The sequence below is a fragment of the Nomascus leucogenys genome, chromosome 10 (genome assembly GCF_006542625.1).
Source record: "Nomascus leucogenys isolate Asia chromosome 10, Asia_NLE_v1, whole genome shotgun sequence".
Classification (NCBI taxonomy): Eukaryota; Metazoa; Chordata; class Mammalia; order Primates; family Hylobatidae; genus Nomascus; species Nomascus leucogenys.
The window spans coordinates 53,201,253-53,229,043 of record NC_044390.1 but is presented as its reverse complement, the minus strand read 5'-3'; the positions used below and the strand labels follow the sequence as shown (position 1 = coordinate 53,229,043).

Below are 27,791 nucleotides of genomic sequence, written 5' to 3'. Positions count from 1 at the left end.
AGGGCGTATTAAGTGTCCTCTTTTTGAAGAGACGAAGAAGTGGCTGACTACCCTAGCTTGGGACCGAGGGCCAGCCATCTTTTTCTTTACCAAAATGGCGGCGGTACCGAGGCGCAATGACTGCGCGCCGCCAGGAGCTCAGCGCGCAGGCCCCGCGGTGACGTCACGGAGGCGCGACCGGGCCGGCGCTGGGGTAAGAAGGTAGGAGCGTCTGCGGCGCGGGCGGAACGCGGGTTCGGGGAGCAGAGGCGCGGGGCGGGGGCTGCTTGGTCTGGGACCATCCCCTGGGAAGGTTGGAGGAGGGGTGCTGGGAGGCGGGAGCACTTCCGGCGTCCAGTCTGAACCGCACCTAGTTGGGGGCGATGCCCATTTCCAGACTAGACGACTGAAGCCCGACGCGACAGCATAGTGTTCGAGGCCACCTGGCCCCGGACTGACCGGGCAGCTTCCGGTCTCGAGAGGGACAGAGTTGGGTGCGGACACCCCCGGCCTCTTGTAGGGGGATTAGTGGTGGGAGACCTCAAAAGGCATAGCCGGGAGGACTGCTTGGAGGAGGCGTTGTTGAATTTTGTATTCTGTTATTTTACCTTCACATCCGTGGGGTCTTAATCCCCGTGGGTCTTGATTCGCTTCTAAGTGTGCCCCTCGCCCAGCCTGAGCCACTTCCTGGGTCCCGCCTGGGCTCCCAGCTCCTGCCATCTGGGGAGTCCACCTCCTCACCAACCCCAGAGGGCTTGTGTGACCCATAGATTGGGCCTCCCGGCCCTAACGCCCTCCACACCTTCCCATCTCCCTGGAATACAAATCACCCCCTTTTCCAGCCTATCTCCTGCATCCCGCATGCGGGCCGGGCTCTCCCCCACTCATTCAGACTTTTCCTTAGATGTCTCTTTTAGGAAGCCCTTTGACCCAGGCTGGATCAGAAGTCCTCTCCGGGCTTCCCCAGCGCCCTGCGTGTCCTTATTAGGACTCTGATTGCATGTGTTGGCTCTTGTCTGGGAGTCCCATGCAGGCAGGAAGCTCATTTGTGCCACCTCTTTCCCCAGTATCGCACACGTATTAGGTGCCCAGTACATATTTGTTGAATGACGTGTGTGCAAGTGAGTGTCTGTATTTGTCAGCTTGGGCTGTCATAACTAATACCACAGACTGGGTGGCTTAAACAGCAGAAAGTGCCAGGCACTGTGGCTCACGCCTGTAATCCAGGCACTTTGAGAGGCCGAGGCAAGCGGATCACTTTAGGTCAAGAGTTTGAGACCAGCCTGGCCAACATAGTGAAACCCTGTCTCTACTAAAAATACAAAAATCAGATAGGCATGGTGGCACATGCCTGTAGTCCTTGCTGCAGGGGAGGCTGAGGCGGGAGAATCACTTGAACTGGGGAGGCGGAGGTTGCAGTGAGCTGAGATCATGCCACTGCACTCCAGCCTGGGTGAGAGAGCAAGACTCCGTCTGAAAATAAATTAAGAAGAGTGCTGAAGTCTCATGCCCTAGATGGCACAGCACTGGCATCCTCAGCACCCTGGTGGAGTGCTGTTAATTTCTCAGCTGGTGGCCTTCCCCCCATTCACCTGAAAACAGGCTTTTGAGATAAGGCGCCAGGCTCAGCCCTGTGTGACCTGGCCAGAGACCTTGGCTTCCCCTCCTTAGAATGGGGATAAATGACAGTCTGCACATTTAAGGTTTTGGGGACATTCCATTGATTTGGTCCTTGTAAAGCACTTCGCCAAGGGTTAGACATTTGGTGAATGGTGGCACCTACCATTTGCGTGTGCCTTGTCATTTCCTGGCTTCCCGCGTGGGCTTCACACCAGGTAGGGACCAGGTGCCCACGGGCCCGCAGCTTTAGGATTATTATAACATCTCCCAGTGATGCAGGCCCCAAGCCATCAGGAGCAATTTATGGTGGCTTTATTGTTCACCCAGCTCTAGGAAATTTAGGGACTGAAGCCTTCCAGGTGGTAGACAGGGGAGGGGCCCCACACAGACCGCCACATGGTCACAGAAGCATGACTTGTAAGAGACCTAACGGGGCCAGGTGCGGTGGCTCACGACTGTAATCCCAGCACTTTGGGAGGCCAAGGCGGGTGGATCACATGAGATCAGGAGTTCGAGACCAGCCTGGCCAACATGGTGAAACCCCATCTCTATAAAAATACAAAAATTAGCCGGGCGTGGTGGCAGGTGCCTGTAATCCCAGCTGCTCAGGAGGCTGAAGCAGGAGAATTGCTTGAACCAGGTGGGTGGAGGTTGCAGTGAGCCGAGATTGTGCCACTGCACTCCAGCCTGGGTGAAAGAGCGAAACTCCGTCTCAAAAGAAAAAAAGCCCCAACGTGGAAACAGCCCAAATGTCTAGCTGTGGACAAATGGATAAACAAAATGTGGCATATCCATGCAGTGGAGGAATATTCAGCCATAAAAAGGAAAGAAGGGCAAGGCGCAGTGGCTCAGGCCTGTAATCCCAGCACTTTGGAAGGCCGAAGCGGGAGGATCACTTGAGCCCAGGAGTTCAAGGCCAGCCTGAGCAACATAAGTCAGACCCTGCCTTAAAAAAAAAAAAAAAAAAAGGCTAGGCATGGTGGCCTGCACCTATAGTCCCAGCTACTTAGGAGGCTCAGGTGGGTGGATCGCTTAAGCCCAGGAGGTCAAGGCTGCAGTAAGCCGAGATTTCGCCACTGCACTCCAGCCTGGGTGACAGAGTGAGACCCTGTCTCCAAAATAAATAAATAAATGTACTCTCACACTGTGGCCTTTTGTGTCTGGCTTCTTTCACTCAGTATTGTGTTGAGGTTCAACCACATTGTATCATGTATATATTGGTGCCTCGTTTCCTTGTTTCCTTTTTTTTTTTCTTTTAAGAGACAGGGTCTTGTTCTGTTGCCCAGGCTGGAGTGCAGTGGCACAATCATAGCTCACTGTGGCCTCAGCCTCCTATGCTCAGGCAGTCCTTCTACCTCAGCCTCCTAAGTAGCTGGAACTACAGGCATAAGCCACTGTGCCTAATTATTTTTTATTTTGTAGAGATGGAGTCTTGCTATGTTGCCCAGGCTGGTCTTGAACTCCTGGCCTCAAGCAGTCCTCCTGCCTCAGCCTCCCAAAGCACGGGGATTACAAACATGAGCGATTGCACCCAGCCTATGATTCCATTGATATGGACTGAAATGTCCAGAACAGGGAAAGCCATAGAGACAGAAAGCAGATTGGTGGTTACCAGGGGCTAGGGGAAGAGGAATAGGGAGTGACTGCTGATGACGATGTGGCCTCTTTTGTGGGGATGCAAGTGTTCTGGAACTAGACAGAGGTGGTATTTGCACAATGCTGTGAATATACTTAAACACTGAATTGTGCACCTTTTTTTTGTTTTGTTTTTTGGGATGGAGTCTCGCTCTGTCGCCTAGGCTGGAGTGCAGTGGTGTGATCTCAGCTCATTGCAACCTCCGCCTCCCGGGTTCAAGTGATTCTCCTGCCTCAGCCTCCTGAGTAGCTGGGATTATAGGCATGCGCCACCACACCCAGGTCTTTTTTTTTTTTTTTGAGAGGGAGTCTCACTCTGCCGCTCAGGCTGGAGTGTAGTTGCACTATCTCGGCTCACTGCAACCTCTGCCTCCCAGGTTCAAGCGACTTTCCTGCCTCAGCCTCCTGAGTAGCTGGGATTAAAGGCATCCGCCACCACACCCAGCAATTTTTATTTATTTTTAGTTGACACGGGGTTTCACCATGTTGACCAGGCTGGTTTTGAACTCCTGACCTCAGGTGATCCACCCACCTTGGCCTCCCAAAGTGCTAGGATTACGGGCGTGAGCCACCGTGCCTGGCCGGAATTGTACACCTTTAAATTGATTCTTTTTCCTTTCATTGAGACGGAGTCTCACTCTGTTGCCCAGGCTGGAGTGCAGTGGCACGATCTTGGCTCACTTCAACCTCCACCTCCCGGGTTCAAGCGATTCTCCTGCCTCAGCCTCCTGACTGGCTGGGAATACAGGTGCACACCACCATGCCCAGCTAATTTTTGTATTTTTAGTGGAGACGGGGTTTTGCCGTGTTGGCCAGGCTAGTCTCGAACTCCTGACCGCAAGTGATCTGCCCGCCTCGGCCTCCCAAAATGGTGGGATTACGGGTGTGAGCCACCAGACCTGGCCTAAATGAGCTCATTTGGTGTCATGATGTGAATTAATAAACTTTTACAAGGAGAGCGCTAAGTCCAAAGCCCTTGTTTTATACAGAGAAGGCCACGGAGGCCCCAAGAGGGTCCTGGCTGCCCAGGTGTGAGCCTGGGGGTGCTGAGTGCCGATGTCCCCACTGGCCCCTGCTCCCCCGTCCCCATCCTCTTCCCGCAGCCTGCTGAGGGATGCCCAAGAAGTTCCAGGGTGAGAACACCAAGTCGGCAGCGGCCCGGGCACGGAGGGCAGAGGCCAAGGCGGCCGCTGATGCCAAGAAGCAGAAGGAGCTGGAGGATGCCTACTGGAAGGACGACGACAAACACGTCATGAGGAAGGAGCAGCGCAAGGTGCGTGCATCCCGAGTCCCCGCAGCCCGCATGCCCTGTGGCCAAGGCCAGTGGTCCTATTGTCAATGTAGGTGAACAGCAAGAGGCCCCTCTGAGCTTTGATCTGAAAGGCCAGGAGGGACCGGGCGCTGTGGCTCACGCCTGTCATCCCAGTACTTTGGGAGGCCAAGGCAGGCAGATCACCTGAGATCAGGAGTTAAAGACCAGCCTGGCCAACATGGTGAAACCCCGTCTCTACTAAAAATACAAAAATTAACTGCGTAGTGGCGCACACTTACAGTTCCAGCTACTCTGGAGGCTGAAGCAGGAGAATTGCGTGAACTGGGAGGCGCAGGTTGCAGTGAGCTGAGGTTTCCCCGCTGCACTCCAGCATGGGCAACAGAGCGAGATTCCATCTCAAAAAAAAAAAAAAAAAAAAAAGAGGCCGGGCGCAGTGCCTCATACCTGTAATCGCAGCACTTTGGGAGGCCGAGGTGGGCGTATCACCTGAGGTCAGGAGTTCAAGATCAGCCTGGCCAAAATGGTGAAACCCTGACTCTACTCAAAATACAAAAATTAGCCAGGCGTGGTGGCATGCACCTGTAATCTCAGCTACTTGGGAGGCTGAGGCAGGAGAATTGCTTGAACCCGGGAGGCGGAGGTTGCAATGAGCTGAGATCGTGCCGTTGCACTCCAACCTGGGCAACAGAGTGAGACGCTGTCTCAGAAAACAAAAAGCAAAATGCCAGGAGGCACTGGGGATGGCAGAGGGGAGGGAGGCAGAGGAAATGGTGTGTGGAAAGGCCCTGGGGTGGCACGGTCTTGCTTGTTTGTGGACAGTGAGGCTGTCATTGCTCTCTGTGGACATTCCTCTCCTTTGAGTAATGCCAGGGTTGGGCTGGATGGTCATTCTCACCGTGGAGCTACTCTGCCCCTGAGGACGCTTGGCAACACCTGGAGATGTGTTTGGTTGTCATAACTCGGGGAGAGGGGGTGTTGCTGGCATCTAGAAGGTGGAGGCCAGAGATGCTGACACCCTAGAATGCACAGTACGCCCCCACAGCAAAGAATGAGCCAGCCTCAGATGTCAGCGGTGCTGAAGCTGAGAAACGCTGTGATCAGGCCCCCGTTTCCAACCTGTTGACCCAGGTCCACAGGTTCTTCTAGGTGTTTATTTTATTTTTGTTGTTGTTGTTGAGACGGAGTCTCCCTCTGTTGCCCAGGCTGGAGTGCAATGGCGCGATCTCAGCTCACTGCAACCTCTGCCTCCCGGGTTCAAGTGATTCTCCTGCCTCAGCCTCCTGAGTAGCTGGAATTACGGCCATGTGCCACCATGCCCAGCTAATTTTGTATTTTTAGTAGAGACGGGGTTTCTCCAGGTTGGTCAGGCTGGTCTCGAACTCCCAACCTCAGGTGATCCGCCTGCCTTGGCCTCCCAAAGTGCAGAGATCACAGTCATGAACCAATGTGCCCAGCCCAGGTGTTTATTTTTTAAAAGCCATGGTTTGGCATGGTAGCTCATGCCTGTAATCTCAGTACTTTGGGAGGCTGAGGTGAGAAGATTGCTTGAGGCCAGGAGCGCAAGGCCAGCCTGGGCAACATAGCAAGACCCCATCTCCCCAAAACATGTAAAAATTAGCCATGTATGGTAGTGTGTGCCTGTGGTCCCAGCTACTTGGGAGGCTGAGGTGAGAGGATCACTTGAGCCTGGGAGTTCAGGGCTGTAGTAAGCTATGATCGTGCTACTGTACTCCAGCCTGGGCAACAGAATGAGACTGTGACTCAAGATGGATCAAAAAGCCCAGGGCTAAGCACCATGCTTCATTGGTGTCTGGGTTGTGGTTTAGGGCTGATGCTGACCTGCTTGGTCCAGTAGGTGGCGCCAGTGACCCATGCTAGCCGTAGCTCCTGGTTTCCACACCCTGGGTAGCTGAGACACCGGCCCTGTAGGCAACCCCCCAGATTAGGGGCTACTATCCTGACAACGTGCCCAGTTCTTGGGGGGAATCTGGACATTTCCACCTGTTTTACCCGTCTTTTTTTTTTTTTTTTTTTTTTAAAGACGGTCTTGCTCTGTCTCCCAGACTGGAGTGCAGTGGCACGATCACAGCTCAATGAATGCAGTCTTGACCTCCCGAACTCAAGCAAGCCTCCTGCCTCAGCCTCCCAAGTAGCTGGGACTATACGCTTGCACCACCACGCCCAGCTATTGTTTGTATTTTGTGTAGGGGGTGGGGGTCATCTCACTGTGTTGCCCAAGTTGGTCTCATACTCCTGGGCTCAAGCAATCCTCCCACCTCAGCCTCCCAAAGTGCTGGGATTACATGCATGAGCCACTTCGCCTGGCCTCCCATTGTCTTTCTGTGAAGGGGTAGAGCCTGCCTTGTTTTTAGCACACATTCAATGTCCCTGGCTTCCTTCCAGCCCCACCTCTACCCACCCTGCTGCACTGGGTCCATGGAGATATTTATAGTTTGGGGATTGGGGGATCATCAAAATTTTGACACTACAGGAAAGTTGAAAACTCAAAAGGAAAAACAATGTCTGTCAAAGATCCAGTATCCATCCGGGTGCGGTGGCTTACGCCTGTCATCCCAGGACTTTGGGAGGCCGAGGCAGGCGGATCACCTGAGGTCAGGAGTTCAAGACCATCCTGGCCAACATGGTGAAACCCCATCTCTACTAAAAATAAAAAAGTTAGTTGGGCGTGGTGGTACGCACCTGTAGCCCCAGCAACTCAGGAGGCTGAGGCACAAGAATCACTTGTACCTGGGAGATGGAGGTTGCAGTGAGTCAGGATCGCGCCACTGCACTCCAGCCTGGGCGACAAAGCAAGAGTCCATCTCAAAAAAATAAAATAAAAAAAGAAACAAAAAGATCCAGTATCCAGACAGAGAATCCAGAGACCTTTCCACCCATAGTGTCAGGATCATTGGCCTAGTCCTCCCTGTGGCCTGCATCTTGGCCACTGGGGTTGGCCCCATCCTCTGATGAGGAAATTGAGGCAGAGAAGGCAGAAAGCCCAGATCACATGGCTATGAGGAAGAGCTGGAGCCAGACTGGCACCTTCTCGTTTATTAAGAGGCTTTTTTTTTTTTTTGAGGCAGAGTTTTACTCTGTCGCACAGGCTGGAGTGCAGTGACGTGACCTCAGCTCACTTCAACCTCTGCCTCCCAGGTTCAAACAACTCTCCTGCCTCAGCCTCCTGAGTAGCTGGGATTACAGGTGTGCGCCACCATGCCAGGCTAATTTTTGCATTTTTAGTAGAGATGGGGTTTCACCATGTTGGTCAGGCTGGTCTCAAACTCCTGGCCCCAAGTGATCTGTCCACCTGGGCCTCCCAAAGTGCTGGGATTACAGGTGTGAGCCACCGCACCTGGCCTTGTTTTTTTGTTTGTTTGTTTGTTTTAAGACAGTCTCTCTCTGTTGCCCAGGCTGGAATACAGTGGCGTGATCTCAGTTCACTGCAACCTCCACCTCCTAGGTCCAAGTGATTCTTTTGCTTCAGCCTCCCAAGTAGCTGGGATTACAGGCATGGCACCACGCCTGGATAATTTTTGTATTTTTAGTAGAGATGGGGTTTCACCATGTTGGCCAGGCTGGTCTCCAACTCCTTACCTCAAGTTATCCGCCCACCTCGGCCTCCCAAAGTGCTGGAATTACATGCGTGCACCACTGCCTCTGGCCTGTTGAGAGGTTTGATTAAGGGACAGCAAAGCGTGCCTGTCCTAGGAGTGTGGGTCAGAAAGCATGTACCTCTGCGCACACCTGTATTGCATGCATCCGGGATAAGGTATGGAGCGGGTTGGACGGGCAATTGGGGCCAGGTGATGAATAGCTTAGACTTCACTTAGGGGCCAGACAGGAAGCCACTAGACCCTATCATTGAGCACGAAGGCCACCACTGACAGTAGGTTAGCAAATAGGTGTGGCTGCGTGCCCATAAAACTTTACCAAAGGGGCCGGGCATGATGGCTCACACCTGTAATCCCAACACTTTGGGAGGCCAAGGCAGGTGGATTACGAGGTCAGGCGTTCGAGACCAGCCTGGCCAACATAGTGAAACCCCATTTCTACTAAAAATACAAAAAATTAGCCGGGCGTGGTGATGGGCATGTGTAATCCCAGCTATCTGGAGGCTGAGGCAGGAGAATCGATTGAACCTGGGAGGCGGAGGTTGTACCACTGCACTCCAGCCTGGGCGACAGTGCAAGATTCTGCCTAAAAAAAATAAAAAAAAAAAAGGCCGGGCGCGGTGGCTCAATCCTGTAATCCCAGCACTTTGGGAGGCCGAGGCAGGCAGATCACAAGGTCAGGAGATTGAGACCATCCTGGCTAACATGGTGAAACCCCATCTCTACTAAAAATACAAAAAATTAGCCGGGCATGGTGGTGGGCACCTATAGTCCCAGCTACTCAGGAGGCTGAGGCAGGAGAATGGTGTAAACCCGGGAGGAGGAGCTTGCAGTGAGCCGAGATTGTGCCATTGCACTCCAGCCTGGGCGACAGAGCAAGACTCCGTCTCAAAAAAACAAACAGAAAAACAAAAAACCTCTACCAAAGCAGGCAGTTGGCTAGTTGGCTATAGTTCGTCAACCCCTGCTCTCTAGAACATTCTCAGCCCCCGTGAGTTTCCCTCATACCCCTCCTGGTCAGTCCCCCACCAGTGATACCTCTCCTCACTTCAAACATCATGCATTGGCCAGGCACAGTGGCTCACACCTGTAATCCCAGCACTTTGGGATGCCAAGGCAGGCAGATCACTTGAGGTCAGGAGTTCGAGACCAGCCTGGGCAACATGGTGAAACCCCGTCTCTACTAAAATTACAAAAGATTAGCCAGGCGTGGTGGTGGGCACCTGCAATCCCAGCTATTTGGGAGGCTGAGGCGTGAGAATTGCTTGAACTCGGGAGGCAGAGGTTGCAATGAGCTGAGATCGCACCACTGCACTCCAGCCTGGGTGACTGAGAGAGACTTTGTCTCAGAAAAAAAAAAAAAAAAAAAAAAAGGACCCTGTCTGAGGCAGAATGTGTGTGTGACATGCGTCGGTCTGGGAGCCTCAGGACGTTGCCTCTGACCGAGGGGGAAACTGAGGCTTCTCAGCACAGCAATGGGAGCCCAGTTTGTGCGCTCCAACAGCCTTGACTTTAACCGCCCCCTCCACTTTCCTGCTGTGCAGGTGGGGGTGAGGGTCAGGCCCTGGCAGTGTCCTTAGGTGCGTCCACCCCTATTCTGTGACATTCCCTTCTGTCAAATCTATCTGGAGATGCAGTGGTAGTGTCCCAGGGGGACACTGCAGGTGTGCGGATTGTCCCTGGGAAGGCTGAAGGTGTGAGAGTCAGATGATGGAGTCTCAGGCAGTGAGGGGGCAGGCAGGGGTGTCCGAGACCAGGGCCCTGCGGGAGTGCCAGGCAGCGGGCAGAGTACTGCCCTGAGCCTCCAGCAGCACTATATATAAACCATGGACTCGCTCGGCCCCCTGGGGTCCATGCAGGCCAGGGCAAGGGCAAGTCCTGTAGCCCAGATGTCCCTCATCCAGCCAGCATCAGGGCTTCCCTGGGCGGCCGATGTGGAATCAGTTTCAGCCTCAGTGACCCACCGCAGGGAAACGTGGACAGTGCTGCCCGACTCATAAGGGCAAAGCCCCTGCCCTAGCCTGAAATGGGTCCAGGCCTCCCACGGCTCTTAGAATCCAACATGAACCCCTCCCTGGCCCCCAGAGGCTCCGCATGGTCCAGCCGTCTCCCTCCCGACCTCTTCCCCCTCCCCCTTCACTCCCACTCCAGCCTCTAAGCTGTTCCAGTTATAACAAATGGCTTCTGCCTCGGCGTCTTTGCACTGATACCCCTGCCGCTAAGGACGCTCCTGTTCCCCAGCTCTCCCCCTTGGCCGGCCCTCTTCGGACCTAGGAGCGTCACTTCTCCTTCAAGAGCCACCCACCCGCCCTGTCCAAGGTTCCCCTGTTGGCCTCACATCCCCCGCCCAGGGCAGCACCGGGACCTGTCTTGTTCCTGGCATGTCCCCTGCACCCAGCACAGAGCCTAAATCCTCGTTGGCTGAGATGAAAACTCGAACCCCAGGCTAGTGGGTGGCGCGGGGGTGTGGGGTCCTCTGCCTGACCATGCACGCGGCCCCCGCAGGAGGAGAAGGAGAAGCGGCGCCTCGACCAGCTGGAACGTAAGAAGGAGACGCAGCGCCTGCTGGAGGAGGAGGACTCCAAGCTCAAGGGCGGCAAGGCGCCGCGGGTGGCCACGTCCAGCAAGGTCACCCGGGCCCAGATCGAGGACACGCTGCGCCGAGACCATCAGCTCAGGGAGGCCCCGGACACAGGTCGGGCGGCATCCCGCTCTGGAGCTGCACTTTTGCTCACTGCAGAGGCAGTGGACCTTGAGTCCATTTGGCCCCTCCTGGCCCCCAGAGAAGCTGCCAGGGCTCCACGTAGTGCAGGGTGGGTGGGTAGGCAGTCTTCTGGTAGGCCTGGCCGTGAGCAACTTCAGGGCTTGTGCCCCCGGGGGTCCTCTTGTTTGCAGGGCTGCCGGAAAGTAAGGCAGAGAACTGGGCGCCGGGAGGGTGGGACCTGTCCCAAGAGGGCTTATCAGCTGAAGTCGCGATTCCATCCCCCCTCATCTCTCCCGCCTTCCTCCCGCCCCTAGCTTCTCCTGCCAGTCTCTATCTCATCTCCTTGGAACTGTGCATCTTTGCTTATCTCTCTCTGTCTCTGTCACCCACCCACCCGCCCAGCCGAGAAAGCCAAGAGCCATCTGGAGGTGCCGCTGGAGGAGAACGTGAACCGCCGCGTGCTGGAGGAGGGCAGCGTGGAGGCGCGCACCATCGAGGACGCCATTGCGGTGCTCAGGTAACGGGGCGGGGCTTGGGGCTTCCCAGGGATGGAGCTGGTCTTCGGGGGCGGGGCTGCCGGGGGGCGGGGCCGGGCTTTTTGGGGCGAGGCTGCGCCCAAGGCCCCCTGACGCTCATGTCCACCCCCAGCGTGGCGGAGGAGGCGGCCGACCGGCACCCAGAAAGACGCATGCGGGCAGCCTTCACTGCCTTTGAGGAAGCCCAGCTGCCGCGGCTCAAACAAGAGAACCCCAACATGCGGCTGTCGCAGCTGAAACAGCTGCTCAAGAAGGAGTGGCTCCGCTCTCCTGACAACCCCATGAACCAGCGGGCCGTGCCCTTCAATGCCCCCAAGTGAGCCCAGAACTTGGGGAGCCAGTTCACCCACGGGTGGTCCAGGTCACGACTCTGCACGCTCTTAGACCAGGTCAGCTGCGAGGGTCACAGAGCGTTCCGGGGGCCAAGGCGCCGGGCCCCGGGGCCATGCTCTTATCACCAGCCACCCGTCCTCCCGCCAGAGGGTCCCTGCCCCGAGTGACACCCCATCCCCTCCCATCCCCCAGCGCGTGTGTGTAGAACCTCAGGGCTGAGCGCCCAATAAAGGTGGCGGCAAGGCTGCGGTGAGGCACTTGAAGCCTAAGTGAGTGGGTGGGGAGAGGCGGGCGGAGAGGGGGGAGAGGGAACAGCTTTGGGGACCTGCTGTGAACCACACTGGGATCATAGCTAGGAAACACAAGAGCCCCCAACAGCGTGCTCCTTCCTGCTGCCAGCTGTGCCTCATCAGCTCCTGCCAGCACCCCTCCTTGGCTGTGCCACTTGTCCAGTGAGGGACCTGCTCCACTGTCCCCTGCACAAGCTCAGACAGGTGGAGGTGGAGGCGCTGGCCACACTTAAGGGGCAGAGCCAGAGAAGAGCTGGAGCCTGTCTGCCTCCTGAGATTCCAGTTCAGGGTGGGCCCTAGGACTTGATTGGGGGTGCCATGCTGTGTTTGGGGTCAGGAAATGCTGGCTGCTCTGCTGTTATTCCTACAGGGAAGGCATCTGGGCCAAATCCTTCTGTGCTGAATCCTGGGCAGGCTTCCCAGTGGAGGATTTCTTCCTTAGTGGGGGATGAGTCAGATCTCATCGCAGAGGGAGGAGGAAGGCACTGGGCCGGGAAAGGCCTGGAGGCTGCAGTGAGCAGGTGGATCTGAGTGGGTGTGAGCAAGCGTCCCGTTGGAGACTGCACATCTGGGAAGGGTGGGGTGGGATTTGAACCTAGTTCTGTCTTCCTAGAACTTAGCCAGCCCGGAAGAATAGAGGAAGGGCAGCTGGGAGATGGGCCTATGAGGCTGTGTGGGCTGAGCAAATTGCTTGGACTCATGAGGGCGGACAGGGGAAGGAGGTGCCCCCAGAAGTTGCAGTGGCCAGGGCCGGGTGCAGTGGCTCATTCCTGTAATCCCAGCACTTTGGGAGGCCAAGGTGGGTGGATCACCTGAGGTCAGGAGTTCGAGACAAGCCTGGCCAACATGGTGAAACCCCTCTGTACTAAAAATACAAAAATTAGTTGGGTGTGGTGATGCATGGTTATAATCCCAGCTACTGGGGAGGCTGAAGCACAAGAATCGCTTGAACCTAGGAGGCAGAGGCTGCAGGGAGTCAAGATCACAGCACTGCACTCCAACCTGGGCAACAGAGCAAGACCGGCAAAAAAAAAAAAAAAAAGTTGCAGTGGTCGGATCATCTGCAGCACTTACCCAGTGGGCTTGGGTAGAGGTTGGAGCAGACCCTGGTGCAGGAAATGGCCATCAAGGCCCCACTGTGTCATCCATAACAGTGGGAGGAACTGAGGCACAAGTGTAGAGGGTAGGGTTGAAGGGCTTACCAGGCCACTGCTATGGCTCTTGCCCAGGTGACACCCACCTCCTATGCCCACAGGGCTGTTCCCTGACTCCCCATTACCCTCTCAGCTCAGTACCTCCAGCCTCCTTACTCTTGGCTTCTCAAGCCTCCAACACAGCAGGCTTGATCCCTCCACCAAGAACGCCGTCCTGCTGGGCGAGGTGGCTCATGCCTGTAATCCCAGCACTTTGGGAGGCCGAGGTGGGTGGATCACCTGAGCTCAGGAGTTCGACACTAGCCTGGGAAACACGGTGAAACCCTGTCTCCACTAAAAATACAAAAAGTTAGACGGGCATGGCAGCAAGTGCCTGTAGTCCCAGCTACTCAGGGGGCTGAGGCAGGAGAATCGCTTGACCCTGGGAGGTGGAGGTTGTAGTGAGCCACTGCACTCCAGCCTGGGCAACAGAGTGAGACTCCATCTCAAAAAAAAAAAAAAAAAAAAAAAAAATCACTGTCCTCCCAGATCACAAGTCTTAGGTGCATGCAGGTCTCCACAGAGGTCCTCAGCTCTGTGTAATCAGGGCGGGAGGGCTGGGCAGGCTGGAAGGGGCTAGGCTCTGCCCAGAGGTGGGAGATAGAATGTATCATGGAGGACGGGCCTTTCAGGATGCATAGGAGCTCTCCACACAGACAAGGGACAGAAAAGTCAAAGAAATCACACGTGCAAAGGTCTGGAAGTCACACCGCTTCCTGTTCAATGGAGGGCAAAAGGTGCCAGGAATAACTAGGTACAGGTGAGGCACCGTGGCTCACGCCTATCTATAATCGCAGGACTTTGGGAGGCCACAGTGGAAGGATCTTTTGAATCCAGCAGTTTGAGACCAGCCTGGGCAAGAAAGCAAGACTTTGTCTCTACAGAAAAAGTTTAAAATTAGGGCGTGATGGCATGCGCCTGTGGTCCCACCTTCTTCAGAGGCCGAGGTGGGAGAATCCCTTGAGGTTGAGTTAGAGGTTGCAGTGAGGAGGTTGCAGTGAGCCATAACTGTGCCACTGCACTGCAGCCTGGGTGACAGAGCGAGACCCCGTCTCTAAAAAATAAACTGGGTACAGCTGAAGTTAACATAAAAACTAACCAACATATGTTGGGCACTAGCTTAGTTTGGAGGTCCCCCAAGAACCAACCCTGAGACAGTGACTGTAGGAAATGTGGGATATCTGGGAGAGACCTTTGGTGAAGGTTAGGGAAAGGAGAGGAAGGTAAGGCATCCTGCAGGGGGCACCAACAAGCAGAGTCTCCCACGTGGGAGGAGACAGGCACTGGCACCACTGGGTGCCAGGCCTTGGCCAAACAGGTGGCAGCAGCCCCTCACTGAGCCCCGGGGACAGCCCCTATGAGATATTGATCCTTTTTGTATATAAGAAAACTAAGGCTGGGCACAGTGGCTCACGCCTGTAATCCCAACACTTTGGGAGGCCCAGGTGGGTGGATCACCTGAGGTCGGGAGTTCGAGACCGTCCTGACCAACATGGAGAAACCCCGTCTCTACTAAAAATACAAAATTAGCCAGGCATGGTGCTGCATGCCTGTAATCCCAGCTACTCGGGAGCCTGAGGCAGGAGAATCGCTTGCACCCGGGAGGTGGAGGTTGCAGTGAGCCGAAATCATACCACTGTACTCCAGCCTGGGCAACAGAGAGAGACTCCACCTAAAAAAAAAAAAAAAAAAAAAAAAAAAAAAAAGCCGGGCGTGGTGGCAGGTGTCTGTGATCCCAGCTACTCTGGAGGCTGAGGCAGGAGAGTCGCTTGAACCCGGGAGGCAGAGTGAGCCGAGGCCACATCATCGCACTTCAGCCTGGGCAAGGAGAGCAAAACTGTCTCAAAAAAAAAAAAAAAAAAAAAAAAAAAAAAAAAAAAAAAAAAAAAAAAAAAAAGAAAAAGAAAACTAAGTCACCTACCTGCGTCACATAGCCGGGAAGCACCCAGAGCCGCCAGGAAGGCAGCAGGGGTAGTTTTGGGGCCCAGAATCGGGGCTGAAGATGCCAGCCAGGAAATGAATGGAATAGCCCATATAGCTCCCCACAAATGGAGGCCTGGGTTCGAATCCCGCCTCTGACTCTTCTGAGACCTTAGACAAGGTTCTGAATGATCTAAGCCTCAGTTTCTCCTGTAAAATAGGACTAAAAACCGCGCCCAACCCCAGGCTATCTGGAGAATCAAGGAGATGGTACCTGGGAAGGGTACGTGGGGAAGGGCTTGGCCCACAGGACCATGTTAGAGTCTTTGTGGCTGGGGATGAGAGAAGGTCTGGGACCAATGGTAATCGATCCGAGGGAAGAAGCCGACGGGAGGGCCAGCCAGCCACGACTGGGCACACAGGGCCTTGGACGCCAGGCAAAGGAGTGGGGCTTCACCCCAGGATGATGGGGAGCCCCGGCGGGGTTATGAGCAGGGCAGGGAGCGGATCAGAGCGGCGCGCGGCAGGCTTTTCCGGGCGCCTGCACAGGGACAACTGGTGGACAAGAGTGAGGATGAAACTCAGGACAGGAGCTGAGAGGGTGGCCGTCAGCCCTCGGGCACAAAGACAAGGTGATGACGTTTGTTCCCTGTTACAGAAAGGCCCTTACTCGCTTCGGCCCCTAGCCCGGGCCCCGGCCCCAGCCCCGCTCCCGCCCCCGCCCCCACCCCCGCCCCCGCGGAATCCCGGGCCCGCGCGTGCGCACTGGCAGCAGGGAATCCCCAGCTCCGCCGCAGAGAGCGGGAGGGGGCGTGAGAGGGGAGTTCCGTGCGCGCCCAGCCCGCCCCGCGTGCGTTGCCAGGACGACCGGGCGGGGCCGCGGGGCCGCCGGTCGCTCACTGCGCCTGCGCGGGGGTGCTCGCCATTTGCGCCGGGGCTTTCCCGTCGCGCCCCAGCCGAAGAGGGGATGCCGCGCCCAGCGCGCATGCGTCGGCCCCACCCGACCCCCCCCCCCCCCCGCCCCCAACCCACCCGCCCTGAGGGCCGGGGAATCCTCACCCGCCGCAGTGCGCATGGGGGCGGGGCGGGGAAACCGGCTCAAACCGGAGTGGGATTTGCCGAGGAGGTGGCGGGGGAGGGAGCGAGAGCGGGGTCTTCCGGAGGTTCCCACTCCGGCCCCCGCCGTTGCCTTAGCAACCGGGCGCGCGGGCGGCAGTGCGCGGGCGGCGGCGGCCTCGGGGAAGCCGGGTGGCTCTGCGCCTGCGCGGGGCTCCGCGCCTGCAGCCGGGGTTCCCCCTCGAGCACCGGGGGGACGGCGGGGGAGTAGAGAATGGGAGCTGGGAAGCGGGTGCTGGGGAGGAAGAGACCGTGGGGGAAGAGACGGCGCGGGAGGGGAGGAGGGGTGGGTGCCGAGGAGGGGGCGGTGGGGGAAAACGCAATGGGTAGGGACTATAGGGAGGGGTGCAGGGAGAGGCGAGACTGGGGATGCGCGCCAGGGAGGGGGTGACGGGGGAGAGCGTAGAGGGAGGGGGACGACAAAGGCGGAGGGGGATGGGAGGGGGAGCTTAGGGAGTACAGAAGGGATATGGACAAGGAGAGGGGTACATTGGGGCAGTGGGGGCGATGGGAGGGGGCGCTGGGGGACACCTTAGGCACCTGCAGTCTCCCGCCCAGCAGATTGCTCTGCGAGGGTGGGGGTTGCTGTGCCAGAAAGTCAGGATCTTCGAGTCCGAGCTTAAGGTTTCCAGATTTAGAAAAAAAAAATAAAAATAAATAAAAAATACAGGGCGCCCACCTAAACTTGACTTTCAGATAAACGAGCAATTTTTTATTGTAAGTATGTCCCATTCCGTGTTCTCTACTTTATCCCGCAGCCCTAATATTGGCTGTTGTCGTTCCCCCCCCACCCCCCAATTTACACACCACCTGTCCCTATCCTTTTCGAAAGCTGTGCGGACCCTCGCGGAAGACGCCTTTGTCTCCCGCCTGCCTAGCGCCCCACAGCCCGGCATGTGGGGTGTACCCCCGGACCCCGCCATCCCCTCCCCCAGCCATCTGCCGTCCTCCTGGCCTTGAACAACAGCCTGAGTCGAGTCCAGGCTAGGCAGGGGAATGCACAAAGGTGCAGCACGCACCCTCGGGGATTTTCTAAGCGCTCCTCACCCCCCACGACCTCCAAACCCTCCGCTATGGGCCTGGCCTGCCAAGGCCACATCGCCCCGCGGGTCCCAGACACCCTCACCTTCTCCTCCAGGAACCTCCAGGGCTCTGCTTTCGGGCAGCCTCCCTCACTCTCTGGGCACAAAAGTACACAGTCACGTAGTAGGTGCTCACGAAGAAAACATTTGAGGGTGATTTTATGGAGGCAAGTGTAGGTGAGGGAGTGTTGCATTTCTCGACACGGACAACTGCGTCCTCATCCCATGGGGACATATACCCTCTCTGGGCCTTTGTCCCCTCCAACAAAGCAGTTTCCCTTTTATCCTTCCCTTTGGTTTCAAAAAGTGTAAGATAACAAAACACTGTTTTGTTATCAAAACAAAATCAAAGGGGGAAAGGTCAGCCCCCCAGGGGTCCCTGGCCCTGGGCTGCCCCCAGCGTCTCCCCCAACACTTCCCCAACTTGCCACGTTCGCTCCTTTTACTTATTCTCCATCGGAACAGTGGAACATTTGCGCCTCCGGCCTGGCTTCTGCTCAACCGGCCAGGAGCTCGGTCCTTGCGGATCATTTTCCCCAGGGGCATATTATTCCGGAAACGGGCTAAGCGGTCCCGGGTTGGGGACACGTTGGCTCTTGTGTTTTTAGTTTCGCTGGCCTAGGTGACGTCCCTGCAGAAGACGGCTGTGGATCTGCTGTGGCGTGTCTTGGAAGCATTTCTAGGGCGGCTAGCTGGGCAGAGGGTGGTGCTGTCCCTTTATTTGGAGCTAGGTAGCTCCTGGGGTGGTGCTGGGTCGGGAGCGGCCCTCTCCTCCCATCAGCCAGGACCAAGTTGCACCTGGCCCCTCATTCCCAGGGGCGGAGAGAGGAGAAGATGAAAGAGCAAGCAAGTTCACACCAGGGGTTGAGGGCAGTGAGAACAGTAAACCAGGGCGAGGTGCCCAGAGAAGGGGCGACTCTAGGGAAGAGGTGACCTTGGATGGAGCCCTGAAGACCACAGGTGGGAACAGGGGGTAAGGAGAGCCAGGAAAGGGCGATCCCGGCCCAAGAAACCGCAGATGCAAAGGCTCTGAGGCTAAACCGGTTAGGGGGAGACGCTGGGCGTGTCCAGAATGTGGTGGGCGGTCCCGGGAGACCGCCGAGGGATTGGAACAAAGGGTGGGCGTTGGGGGGGCAGACTGCGCCGGCCTGTGAGGAGTCAGGGTGCTCCTCTTGGTTCAAGAAGAGAAGGGAGGTGGGGGGAGGGCGGTCATGCGGGACAGGGACGTGACCTGTCACACGGGTGAGGACTGAAGTCTGTGGCTGCGTCAGGGAGAAGGACTGAGGCGGGGACAGGAGGAGCCGCGGGACTGGGGAGGGTTTTCGGGCTCCACTGGGCGATTGTGGGGTCCACGGGGTGTAGGGGAATCCCCTGATCATGGGTGTCCTTGTCACCTCTGCAGCCTGACTCTCCTTCACTGTGTCTGACTAAAGCATGGGTCGCAGCCTTCCCCAACAGGGGCGGGAAGTTCCCCCCAGGGAGGGTGCTGGGTGACACCCCTTGTCCTCGGCTCCTGCGAACCCACCGGCTCTCTGCCTCCACAGTGCAGACCCGAAGGCCTCCTCCCCTTTGTTCTTTTTCCCTCCACACGGTCACGGTCACACCGGCGGCTCCCTCTGAGCGCATCTCACACACAATGGGGGTGGGGGGTGCGCTCCCAATTTCCCCTCCCCTCAGTATCGGCGTCCCCGAGCCCCGCCCGCGCCACGGAATCCCGGCCTCCAGACCCCGCCCGGGAAGCTGGTTACCTTTCCAGGGAGGCTCCCCGCCGGGGGGCTAGGGAGGGGGGAGGGCTATTTTTAGAATGAATGGAAGAAAAGAGAGGAAAAAAAACAAAAAACAAAAACCAGAATGGAGGTTTGTAGAAGCCTCCCTGCTTCCAAGAGGAACCCCCCTCCCTGTCCCCCGCCCCAGACCAAGGCTGAAGGTGGGTGGGGGTTCAGAGACGGGGCGGGGCAGGGGACTTAGAGGAGGAACACGGTGGTCTGAGCTGGAGCCACGCTTTCTGTTGGAGGGGGCAGCTGAAGGAGAACAGCAAGACATATCCGGCGGCCCCACGGACTCGGAGAGCTGGAGGGACCCCGGAGGTGGGCACTTGTCCATTCGCTGAAGGGAAACTGAGGCTCAGAAAGGGGCTTGGCAGGGCCGAGGTCATGGGAAGGGCTTGCCCCTGGACTTTTCCCTTCCATCCGCTACCGAGCCAGACCCCGGGAGCCACACTGTTCTAAGGTGGCAGAGTGACCTTCACAACTCTGCCACCCAAGCCCGGGCCAATCAGGCTCAAGGGGTCCCTAATCGCGCAGGTTGGGGGGAGGGTGTCACCAGCCCAACAATGAAATAGAGAAGTTTTCTGTGCTTTGGTTCTGGCCACCCAGGCTCCCCTTTCCTAGCTGGGACCTTCCAGCCCGGTCAACGTCGCCAGCTGCCCGAAGCCTCTGGGTCCCCCGATCCTCCCCAGTGGCGTGGTGGGGAGGCTTTAATTGTCTGCCTTCTCTCTGTCTTCTTTCCTGGATCTGGGAGAGCGGCCCCCTAGAGTGAGGGGAGCAGCCCTGTTGCGTGCCGCTGGGACACTGGGCCCTGGCCAGGGGCTTCAGCTCTCCGAGCCTCAGCTTCCTCGTCTGTAAGATAACACCTTGGGTCAGAGGCGGCAGAGGGTCCTCCCATCTCTTTGACCGTTTTCTAAGATTTGCTGTCACGCCCCTGGGTGGAGGGGGGAGAATGGGCTTTGGCGAGAGACCTGGAGGGGGATTCCATTCCTGCTTTAGAGGAGACGCCTTGCGGGGGGGAGGGCCCGGGCTGTGGCCGCGACGGACTGCCTCCCTCGGCCTGCGGGGTCCGCGCCCCCTCCCCGGGCGGCGGGGCGGGGCCCAGGTCGGCGGGGAGGGGGTCGGCTCTGCGGCGGCGCGCGCACACCCTCCCGGCTCACACGCCCTTGCCCGGCCGTGCACTTGTCTTCGCGCTCGGGCTGGGCGCAGGGACTCCGGCTGCGGCGGCCGACTCCGGCCGGTGAGTGGCAGTGGGGGGCACGGCGGGGAGCGTTCGGTCCCGGCGGCGGTCTCCTCTTTGGTGGGCGGATTGGTCAAAGCTTGCCCGACTCCGGGAATTCAAAGGGGAGCTGCGGGAGGAGCGGGGCATCCCTTCTTCAACCCCGGTCTCCAACACCGATCCCGGGAGTCAGCTCCTGACCCCACCCCCATGCCCTGTGAGGAGGGGGTTCCTGCTTCCAGGTCTGGGGATGCGCAGACATCCCCCTCCCTCCGCGAGGTGAAGGTGGGGACATGGGGATCCTCCACGCCTGCACCCTCCTCAGTGGTGGGGGGAAAGGAGCGCTGGTTCCCGTTGCCCCCTCCTCCCTTTCTGTCCCCTCAGGTTTCTCCCTTTCTCCTTGCGTGGTGGCGGGGATTCCCTGTGCTGGCCCCGCTGCGCAGTAGGAGGGAAACCCCCACCTGCCAGCCTACTGTGCGCTGGGCTCCGGGTTCCTGTTCTTTTCCCTAAGCTCCCTCCCTTCCCCCCTCCCCTCTCCCGGACAGGAGGAGGGGCTGAGGCCCAGAGAGGGTTACCACTCGCCCAAGGTCATCCAGCTGGGCTGGGGCAGAGCAGGTTTCTGGTCAGATCCACGAATCCCGGGACCCAGCTGGTGAGGTCAGCTCTGGGATCCTCTGCCCCCGCCGCCGTTTAACCCTGAGCGTGGGGTGCCAGGGCCCCAGAACTGGGGGGATTCCTTACTTTCTCCAAGTTTCTCCTCTGGCTAGAGACCCAGACAGGACTGAGCCAAGAAGCCCCGGCCTCGCTCTCTTCAGGGGCTCCCAGATCTCACCTCCTCTTGTCCCCCCTGTGCCCCCCCTCCCAGCCTCCTCAGGCTGCCCAAGACCTCATCAAAGGAAATCCCTGGAGGGAAGGGGCTTATAGATGGGGAAGTCAAAGCTTCTGGAGCCACGGAGGAGAGAATTTTTACTCCGACGCAGCAACCCGCTGAGTGACCTTGGACAAGGCCCTGCCCTCCCAAGGCTAGGGTCAGCACCAAGTCCCCCTGGCTGGAACAGGTGGCCCCTGAGCCATCCAAGGTGACCATTGCTCCGATCCCAGGTCCTGGTGAGAGAAAGGGCAGCTGGGGGTTTCCCCTTCAGTCCTGTTCTGGGGTCTGGCATTGCCCCTGCCCACCATGGGGTGTCCTTTTCTGCCCCCTTCTCCAGGATCGGACTTGGGTACCATGTGCTTCTATAAGCCGTCTGCAGACAGCTCTAAATAGATGGAGGGAGTACCCCAAGGGAGCTACAGGCCCCCAGGGCAGCTTCAGCGCTGGGGAGCAAGAGTTCAGCTGGTCTGCCAAGCGAGGTAGTTCACAACTGTAATCCCAATACTTTGGAAGGGCAAGGCAAACTCAGGAGTTCGAGACCAGCCTGGGCAACATACTGAAACCCTGTCTCTACAAAAAATAAAAAAAATTAGCCAGGTGTAGTGGTGCACACTTGTAGTCCAAGCTACTTGGGGGCCGAAGGTGGGAGGATCGCTTGAGCCCAGGAAGTTAAGGCTGCAGTGAGCCATGTTCATGCGACTGCACTCCACCCTGGGTGACAAAATGTCACCTCCCTGAATGTTACCCACCTAGATCTCCCCATGGTGAAGGAACTAGGGGCAATGTGAGGGGGTGAGCAGGAACAGCATTGGGAAAGACAGATAAAGCATTCAGCGTCTGGAGCCCAGTGAAAGGAGGAGTGGCCTTAGGGAGGGGACATGGAAGAGGTGGGGCTAGCCCAGGGCCCCATTGGAGCCATAAAGCCACTGATCTTAAGCTTCCTGAAAGCTTAGGAGATGACCCAGCTCAGCAACACCAAGCTGGAGCACAGATCTGCTCTAAAGACCATTGTATGTAATAGGCTGAAGCAGGTGGATCACCTCTGGCCAGGACTTCGAGTCCAGCCTGGCCAACACAGCAAAACTCCATCTCTACTAAAAATACAAAAAGTAGCCAGGCATGGTGGCAGTCACCTGTAATCCCAGATACTTGGGAGGCTGAGGCAGGAGAATTGTTTGAACCCTGGAGGCAGCAGTTGCAATAAGCTGAGATCACATCACTACACTCCAGCCTGGGTGACAGAGCAAGACTCTGTCTCGAAAAAATAAAAAATAAAAAAGACCATTGTAGTCCGGGAGCTGTCTGCACCCTACTCTTTTGGGTCCCCGCCTCCACCCCGCACCCCCTGTCTGATCATTACAGATCTCAAAGGGACAGGAAAGGCAGCAGCAGCCACCCTTTCTCCCAGTCAAGTGGTCACCAGCAGGACTGAGGGGGACAGCCCCTTTGCAGTGGCCCGGCGAGGAGACCCCTGCACCCTAGGGTGAGTGAGTCCCAGACTTGGGTCGCCTTTGGGGGTGGGGGTGGCTCAGGGATTGGATAGAAAAATTGGTAACTGGGCAGGCTAGGTGGCTCACGCCTGTAATCCCAGCACTTTGGGAGGCTGAGGCAGGTGGATCACTTGAGGTCAGGAGTTCGAGGCCAGTTTGGCCAACATGGCGAAACCCCGTCTCTACTAAAAATACAAAAATTACCCGGGGATGGTGGTGGGCACCTGTAATCCTAGCTACTTGGGAGGCTGAGGCAGCAGGACCACTTGAATTCGGGAGGCAGAGGTTGCAGTGAGCCAAGATCGCACCACTGCACTCCAGCCTGGGTGACAGAGCAAAGCTCTGTTTCAAAAAAAAAAAGGTGACCTGAGGAAAAAGTGCCAGCTTTTGAAATAATAACAAGCTGGGTACAGTGGCGTGCACCTGTGGTCCTAGCTACTCGGAAGGCTAAGGTGGGAGTATCAAGAGTCCAGGAGTTCGAGGCTGCCGTGAGCTATGATTATGCTTGTGAATGGCCACTGCACTCCAGCCTAGGCGACAGAGCGAGACCCCCATCTCTTTAATTAAAAAAAAAAAAAAAAAAAAAAAAAGGCCGGGCGTGGTGGCTTACGCTTGCAATCCCAGCACTTTGGGAGGCCAAGGCAGGCAGATCACCTGAGGTCAGGAGTTCGAGACCAACCTGGCCAACAGGGTGAAACCCCCATCTCTACTAAAAATACAAAATTAGTCAGGCATGGTGCTGCATGCCTGTAATCCCAGCTACTTGGGAGGCTAAGGCAGGAGAATCGCTTGAACTCAGGAGGCGGAAGTTGCAGTGAGCTGAGACTGCGCCATTGCACTCCAGCTTGGGCAACAAGAGTGAAACTCCATCTCCAAAAAAAAAAAAGATAGAAAGAAAAATAATAATAATATAATTATTATTATATCATATATATCATGATGATGATAGCAAGGACTATGCTTTCTAGAGCCTCCAGGGAGTTACTGTCCACTTTCTTTGATCACTGGAGTTGGGGAACCTATTCAGAGAGGCCAGATGACCTAGAAGTGGGGTGTTGAGCCAGGTTGGAAGAGCTCTGTCCCACCACTCCCGCCCCCCTCACCCCACACACACAGTCTCTACCTCCCGGCTCTCGTGGTCTCACTGGAGATAGCCCCCAGGATAGGCCAGCTCCGTGGAAGGCAGTTCCTGTGCTCCTTTCTCCAGTGAACTTTTTTTTTTTTTTAGTTTAGTTTAGTTTTGTTTGTTTGTTTTGAGACAGAGTCTGACTGTTGCCCAGGCTGGAGCCCAGTGGCATGATCTTGGCTCACTGCAACCTCTGCCCCCCACCCCCTGGGTTCAAGCGATTCTCCTGCTTCAGCCTCCCAAGTAGCTGGGATTACAGGCATGCACCACCACGCCCAGCTAATTTTTGTATTTTCAGTAGAGACGGGGTTTCACCATGTTGGCCAGGCTGGTCTCAAACTCCTGACCTCAGGTGATCCACCTGTTTTGGCCTCCCAAAGTGCTGGGGTTACAGGCATGAGCCACTGAGCCAGGCCTCCTTGGTGAACATTGACTGACATCCAGGGTCAGCACTAAGCTGCCCATGGGGGTGTGGAGAAAACAGAGGTGGTGGTCATTTAGTCAATCAACAAACACTGAGCAAGCTAGCTACTGTCCGCCAGGCCCTAGGCTGGATGCTGGGATGCAATAAGGACAAAGGCCAGCCCAGGTCAGCCCTTGTGGAATTTCATGGGGCATCAATTAAGCAAGTGTTTTGTGCTGGATACAGTGGCTGATGCCTATGATCCCAGAACTTTGGGAGGCCAAGACAGGAGGATCACTTGAGCTCAGGAGCTTGAGACCAGCCTGGGCAATGTAGCAAGACCCCATCTCTACAGTTTTTTTTTTTTTTTAATTGACCAGTGGGGTGGTGCATGCGTGTGGTCCCCGCTACTCTGGAGGCTGAGATGGGGGGATAACTTGAGCCCAAGAGGTTGAGGATACAGTGGGCTATGATTGTACCACTGTACTGTAGTCTGGGTGACAGTGAGACTCTGTCTCAGAAAGAAAGCGAGAAAGAGAGAAAGGGGGCCGGGTGTGGTGGCTCGTGCCTGTAATCCCAGCACTTTGGGAGGCTGAGGTGGGCGGATCATGAGGTCTAGAGATAGAGACCATCCTGCATGGTGAAACCCCGTCTCTACTAAATACAAAAAATTAGCCAGGGGTGATGTCGGAAGTGCCTGTAATCCTAGCTACTCAGGAGGCTGAGGCAGGCAGGAGAATCACTTGAACCAGGGAGTTGGAGGTTGCAGTGAGCCGAAATCGCGGCACTGCACTCCAGCCTGGCGACAGAGCGAGACTCCGAGACTCTGTCTCAAAAAAATAAAAAAAAACAGAGAAAGGGAGGGAAGGAAGGAGGAAGGAGGAAGGAAAGAAAGGAAAGGAAAGGAAAGGAAAGGAAAGGAAAGGAAAAGAAAGGAGGGAGAGAGAGAAAAAAGGAGAGGAGAGGGGAGGAGAGGGGACGGTGGGGAAGGGGAAAAGGAAAGGGAGAAAAGAGAGAGAGGGAGGGTGGGAGGGAGGGAGAGAGAAAAAAGGAAGGGAGGGAGGGAGAGAGGTAGGGAAGGAAGAAAATTGTTTTGTTAGGAAGAAAATAGAATATGAGGATGTATTAGTGACCAGGGAGCAGGGAAGCCTCTTGTAAAAGTCAGAGAGGCCTCTCTAGGGCAGTGATCTTGAGCTGAGACCTGAAGGAAGAGGAGGAAGTGGCCCGCTGACAGCTGGGGGAACAGCATACCCAGCAGAGGGAACCACATGTGCAAAGGTCCTGAGGTGGGAATGAGCTTGGCGTGTTTGAGGAACAGTGAGGAGGCTGCTGTGGCTGGAATAGAGTGAGTGGGAGAGAGGAGGAAGATGAAGGCAAGAAGGTCAGCAGGTAGGAGCCAAGCTACAAGGAACTCAGGGGCTGCGGTGAGGGTGTGGACTTCAGAGCAATGGGGAACCATAGCAGGTGTGTGAGCAGGGGAGAGGCGTGGTCTCAGTTAAGATTTTCAGAAGCCCTGTGGCTGCTGTGGAGAGCAGGGCAGGAGTGGAGGTGGCAGGAGCCCAGAATGGAGGCCGGGGAGATGTCTGGTGGTTTCAGCTGGGTTGGTACCAGGGTAGAGCCTCAGATGGAAAAAAGTGGGCACATTCTGGGACTGGGTTGGGGTTGGAGGATGAAATGTGGCCAGGTTTCCATCTCATGCCAAGGCGCTACTGTGAGAGAAGGGAGCACTCATTGTGCTTGGGGAAACCTGGGAAGGCATCCTGGAGGAGGTGCTCTTTGGGCTGAGTCTGGAAGGTCAAGTAGAAGTTTGCCAGCAGATAAGGCTGGGGTCATGTGGGATCTAACTGCTCAAATGCCAGAGGGTCACTGAGCACCCAGAATCTGGGGCAACATGATCAGATTTGTAACCAAGAAAGATCCCTGTAATCCCAGCACTTTGGGAGGCCAAGGTAGGAGGATCACTTGAGGACAGGAGTTCAAGAACAGCCTCAGCAACATGGCAAGACCCCATCTCTGCAAAAGGAAAAAAAAATAGCCAGGCATGGTGGCACACACATGTAGCCCCAGCTACTCAGGAGGCTGAGGTGGGAGGATCACTTGAGGACAGGAGATCGAGGCTGCAGTGAGCTCTGACTGCACTACTGCACTCCAGACTGCTGCGAGACAAAGGGAGACCTTGTCTCTTTTTTTTTTTTTTTTTGATACAGGGTCTCGCTCTGTCATCCAGGCTACAGTGCGTGATGCAATCTCAGCTCACTGCAACCTCCACCTCCCAAGCTCAAGTGATTCTTATACCTTAGCCTCCTGGGTAGCTTGGGACTACAGATAGGTGCCTGCCACCATGCCCGGCTAATTTTTATTTTATTTATTTATTTTTAAATTGTATTTATTTATTTATTTATTTATTTATAGACGGAGTCTTGCCTCGTCACTCAGGCTGGAGTGCAGTGGTGCTATCTCGGCTCCCTGCAAGTTCTGCCTCCCAGGTTCACGCCATTCTCCTGCCTCAGCCTCCCAAGTAGCTGGGACTACAGGCGCCCACCACCATGCCCGGCTAATTTTTTTTGTATTTTTAGTAGAGACGGGGTTTCACCATGTTAGCCAGGATGGTCTCGATCTCCTGACCTCATGATCCACCCGCCTCGGCCTCCCAAAGTGCTGGGATTACAGGCATGAGCCACTGCACCTGGCCCTATTTATTTATTTATTTATTTATTTTGGAGATGGAGTCTTGCTCTGTCGCCCAGGCTGGAGTGCAATGACGTGATCTCGGCTTACTATAACCTCTGCCTCCCGGGTTCAAGCGATTCTCCTGCCTCCTGCCTCAGCCTCCCAAGTAGCTGGGATTACAGGCATGCGCCACCACGCCCGGCTAATTATTTGTATTTTTAGTAGAAACAGGGTTTCACCATGTTGGCCACGCTGGTCTTGTTTTTTTTTTTTTTTTGAGACAGAGTCTCACTCTGTCGCCCAGGCTGGAATGCAGTGGTGCAATCTCAGCTCACTGCAACCTCCGCCTCCTAGGTTCAAGTGTTTCTCTGCCTCGGGCTCCCAAGTAGCTGAGATTACAGGCACCTGCCACCACACCTGGCTAATTTTTGTATTTTTAGTAGAGACGGGGTTTCACCATGTTGGCCAGGCTGGTCTTGAACTCCTGACCTCGTGATACGCCCACCTCGGCCTCCCAAAGTGCTGAGATTACAGGCATGAGCCACCGCACCCGGTTATATTTTTTAAATTTATTATTTATTTTAGTAGAGATGGGGTTTCATCATGTTGCCCAGGCTGGTCTTGAATCCCTGAGCTCAGGCAATCAGCCCAGCTTGGCTTCCCAAAGTGCTAGGATTACAGGCTTGAGCCATGGGACCCTGGCTCTTAAAAATAAAAATAGATTCCCTGTAGGTGGGGGGCTCTGGGGGAGGTTAGACCCCAGTGACAGATTTCAAGAGGTGCTTTTGAAATAGTCCAGATCAGCTGGACGCGGTGGCTCACGCCTATAATCCCAGCACTTTGGGAGGCCGAGGTGGGCGGATCACGAGGTCAGGAGTTTGAGATCAGCCCGGCCACCATGGTGAAACCCCGCCCTACTAAAAATACAAAAATTAGCCGAGCGTGATGGTG

The 27,791-nt window shown here is 56.2% G+C and overlaps 2 protein-coding genes across 4 annotated transcripts in view; both read left to right on the top strand.

The window, feature by feature from the left end:
• Positions 1–162: 162 nt before the first annotated feature.
• Positions 163–11,951, top strand: CCDC124 (coiled-coil domain containing 124). Its single transcript, XM_030820439.1, has 5 exons — positions 163–201; positions 4,338–4,507; positions 10,627–10,816; positions 11,228–11,342; positions 11,474–11,951. Exons 2-5 carry the CDS (start codon positions 4,349–4,351, stop codon positions 11,679–11,681), a joined length of 672 nt encoding a protein of 223 aa, XP_030676299.1. The 5' UTR covers positions 163–201; positions 4,338–4,348; the 3' UTR covers positions 11,682–11,951.
• A 7,323-nt stretch (positions 11,952–19,274) lies between these two features.
• KCNN1 (potassium calcium-activated channel subfamily N member 1) overlaps positions 19,275–27,791 on the top strand; it is a 48,343-nt gene continuing 39,826 nt past the window's right edge. The window contains exons 1-2 of one of the 3 annotated variants that reach the window (XM_003275822.4): positions 19,275–19,382; positions 22,514–22,634. The gene's annotated coding sequence lies outside the window, so the exon portion shown is untranslated. Of the gene's footprint in view, positions 19,383–20,225; positions 20,302–22,513; positions 22,635–27,791 lie in introns of those variants that run through there. The other 2 variants (XM_030820436.1, XM_030820435.1) reach the window with 2 other exon arrangements.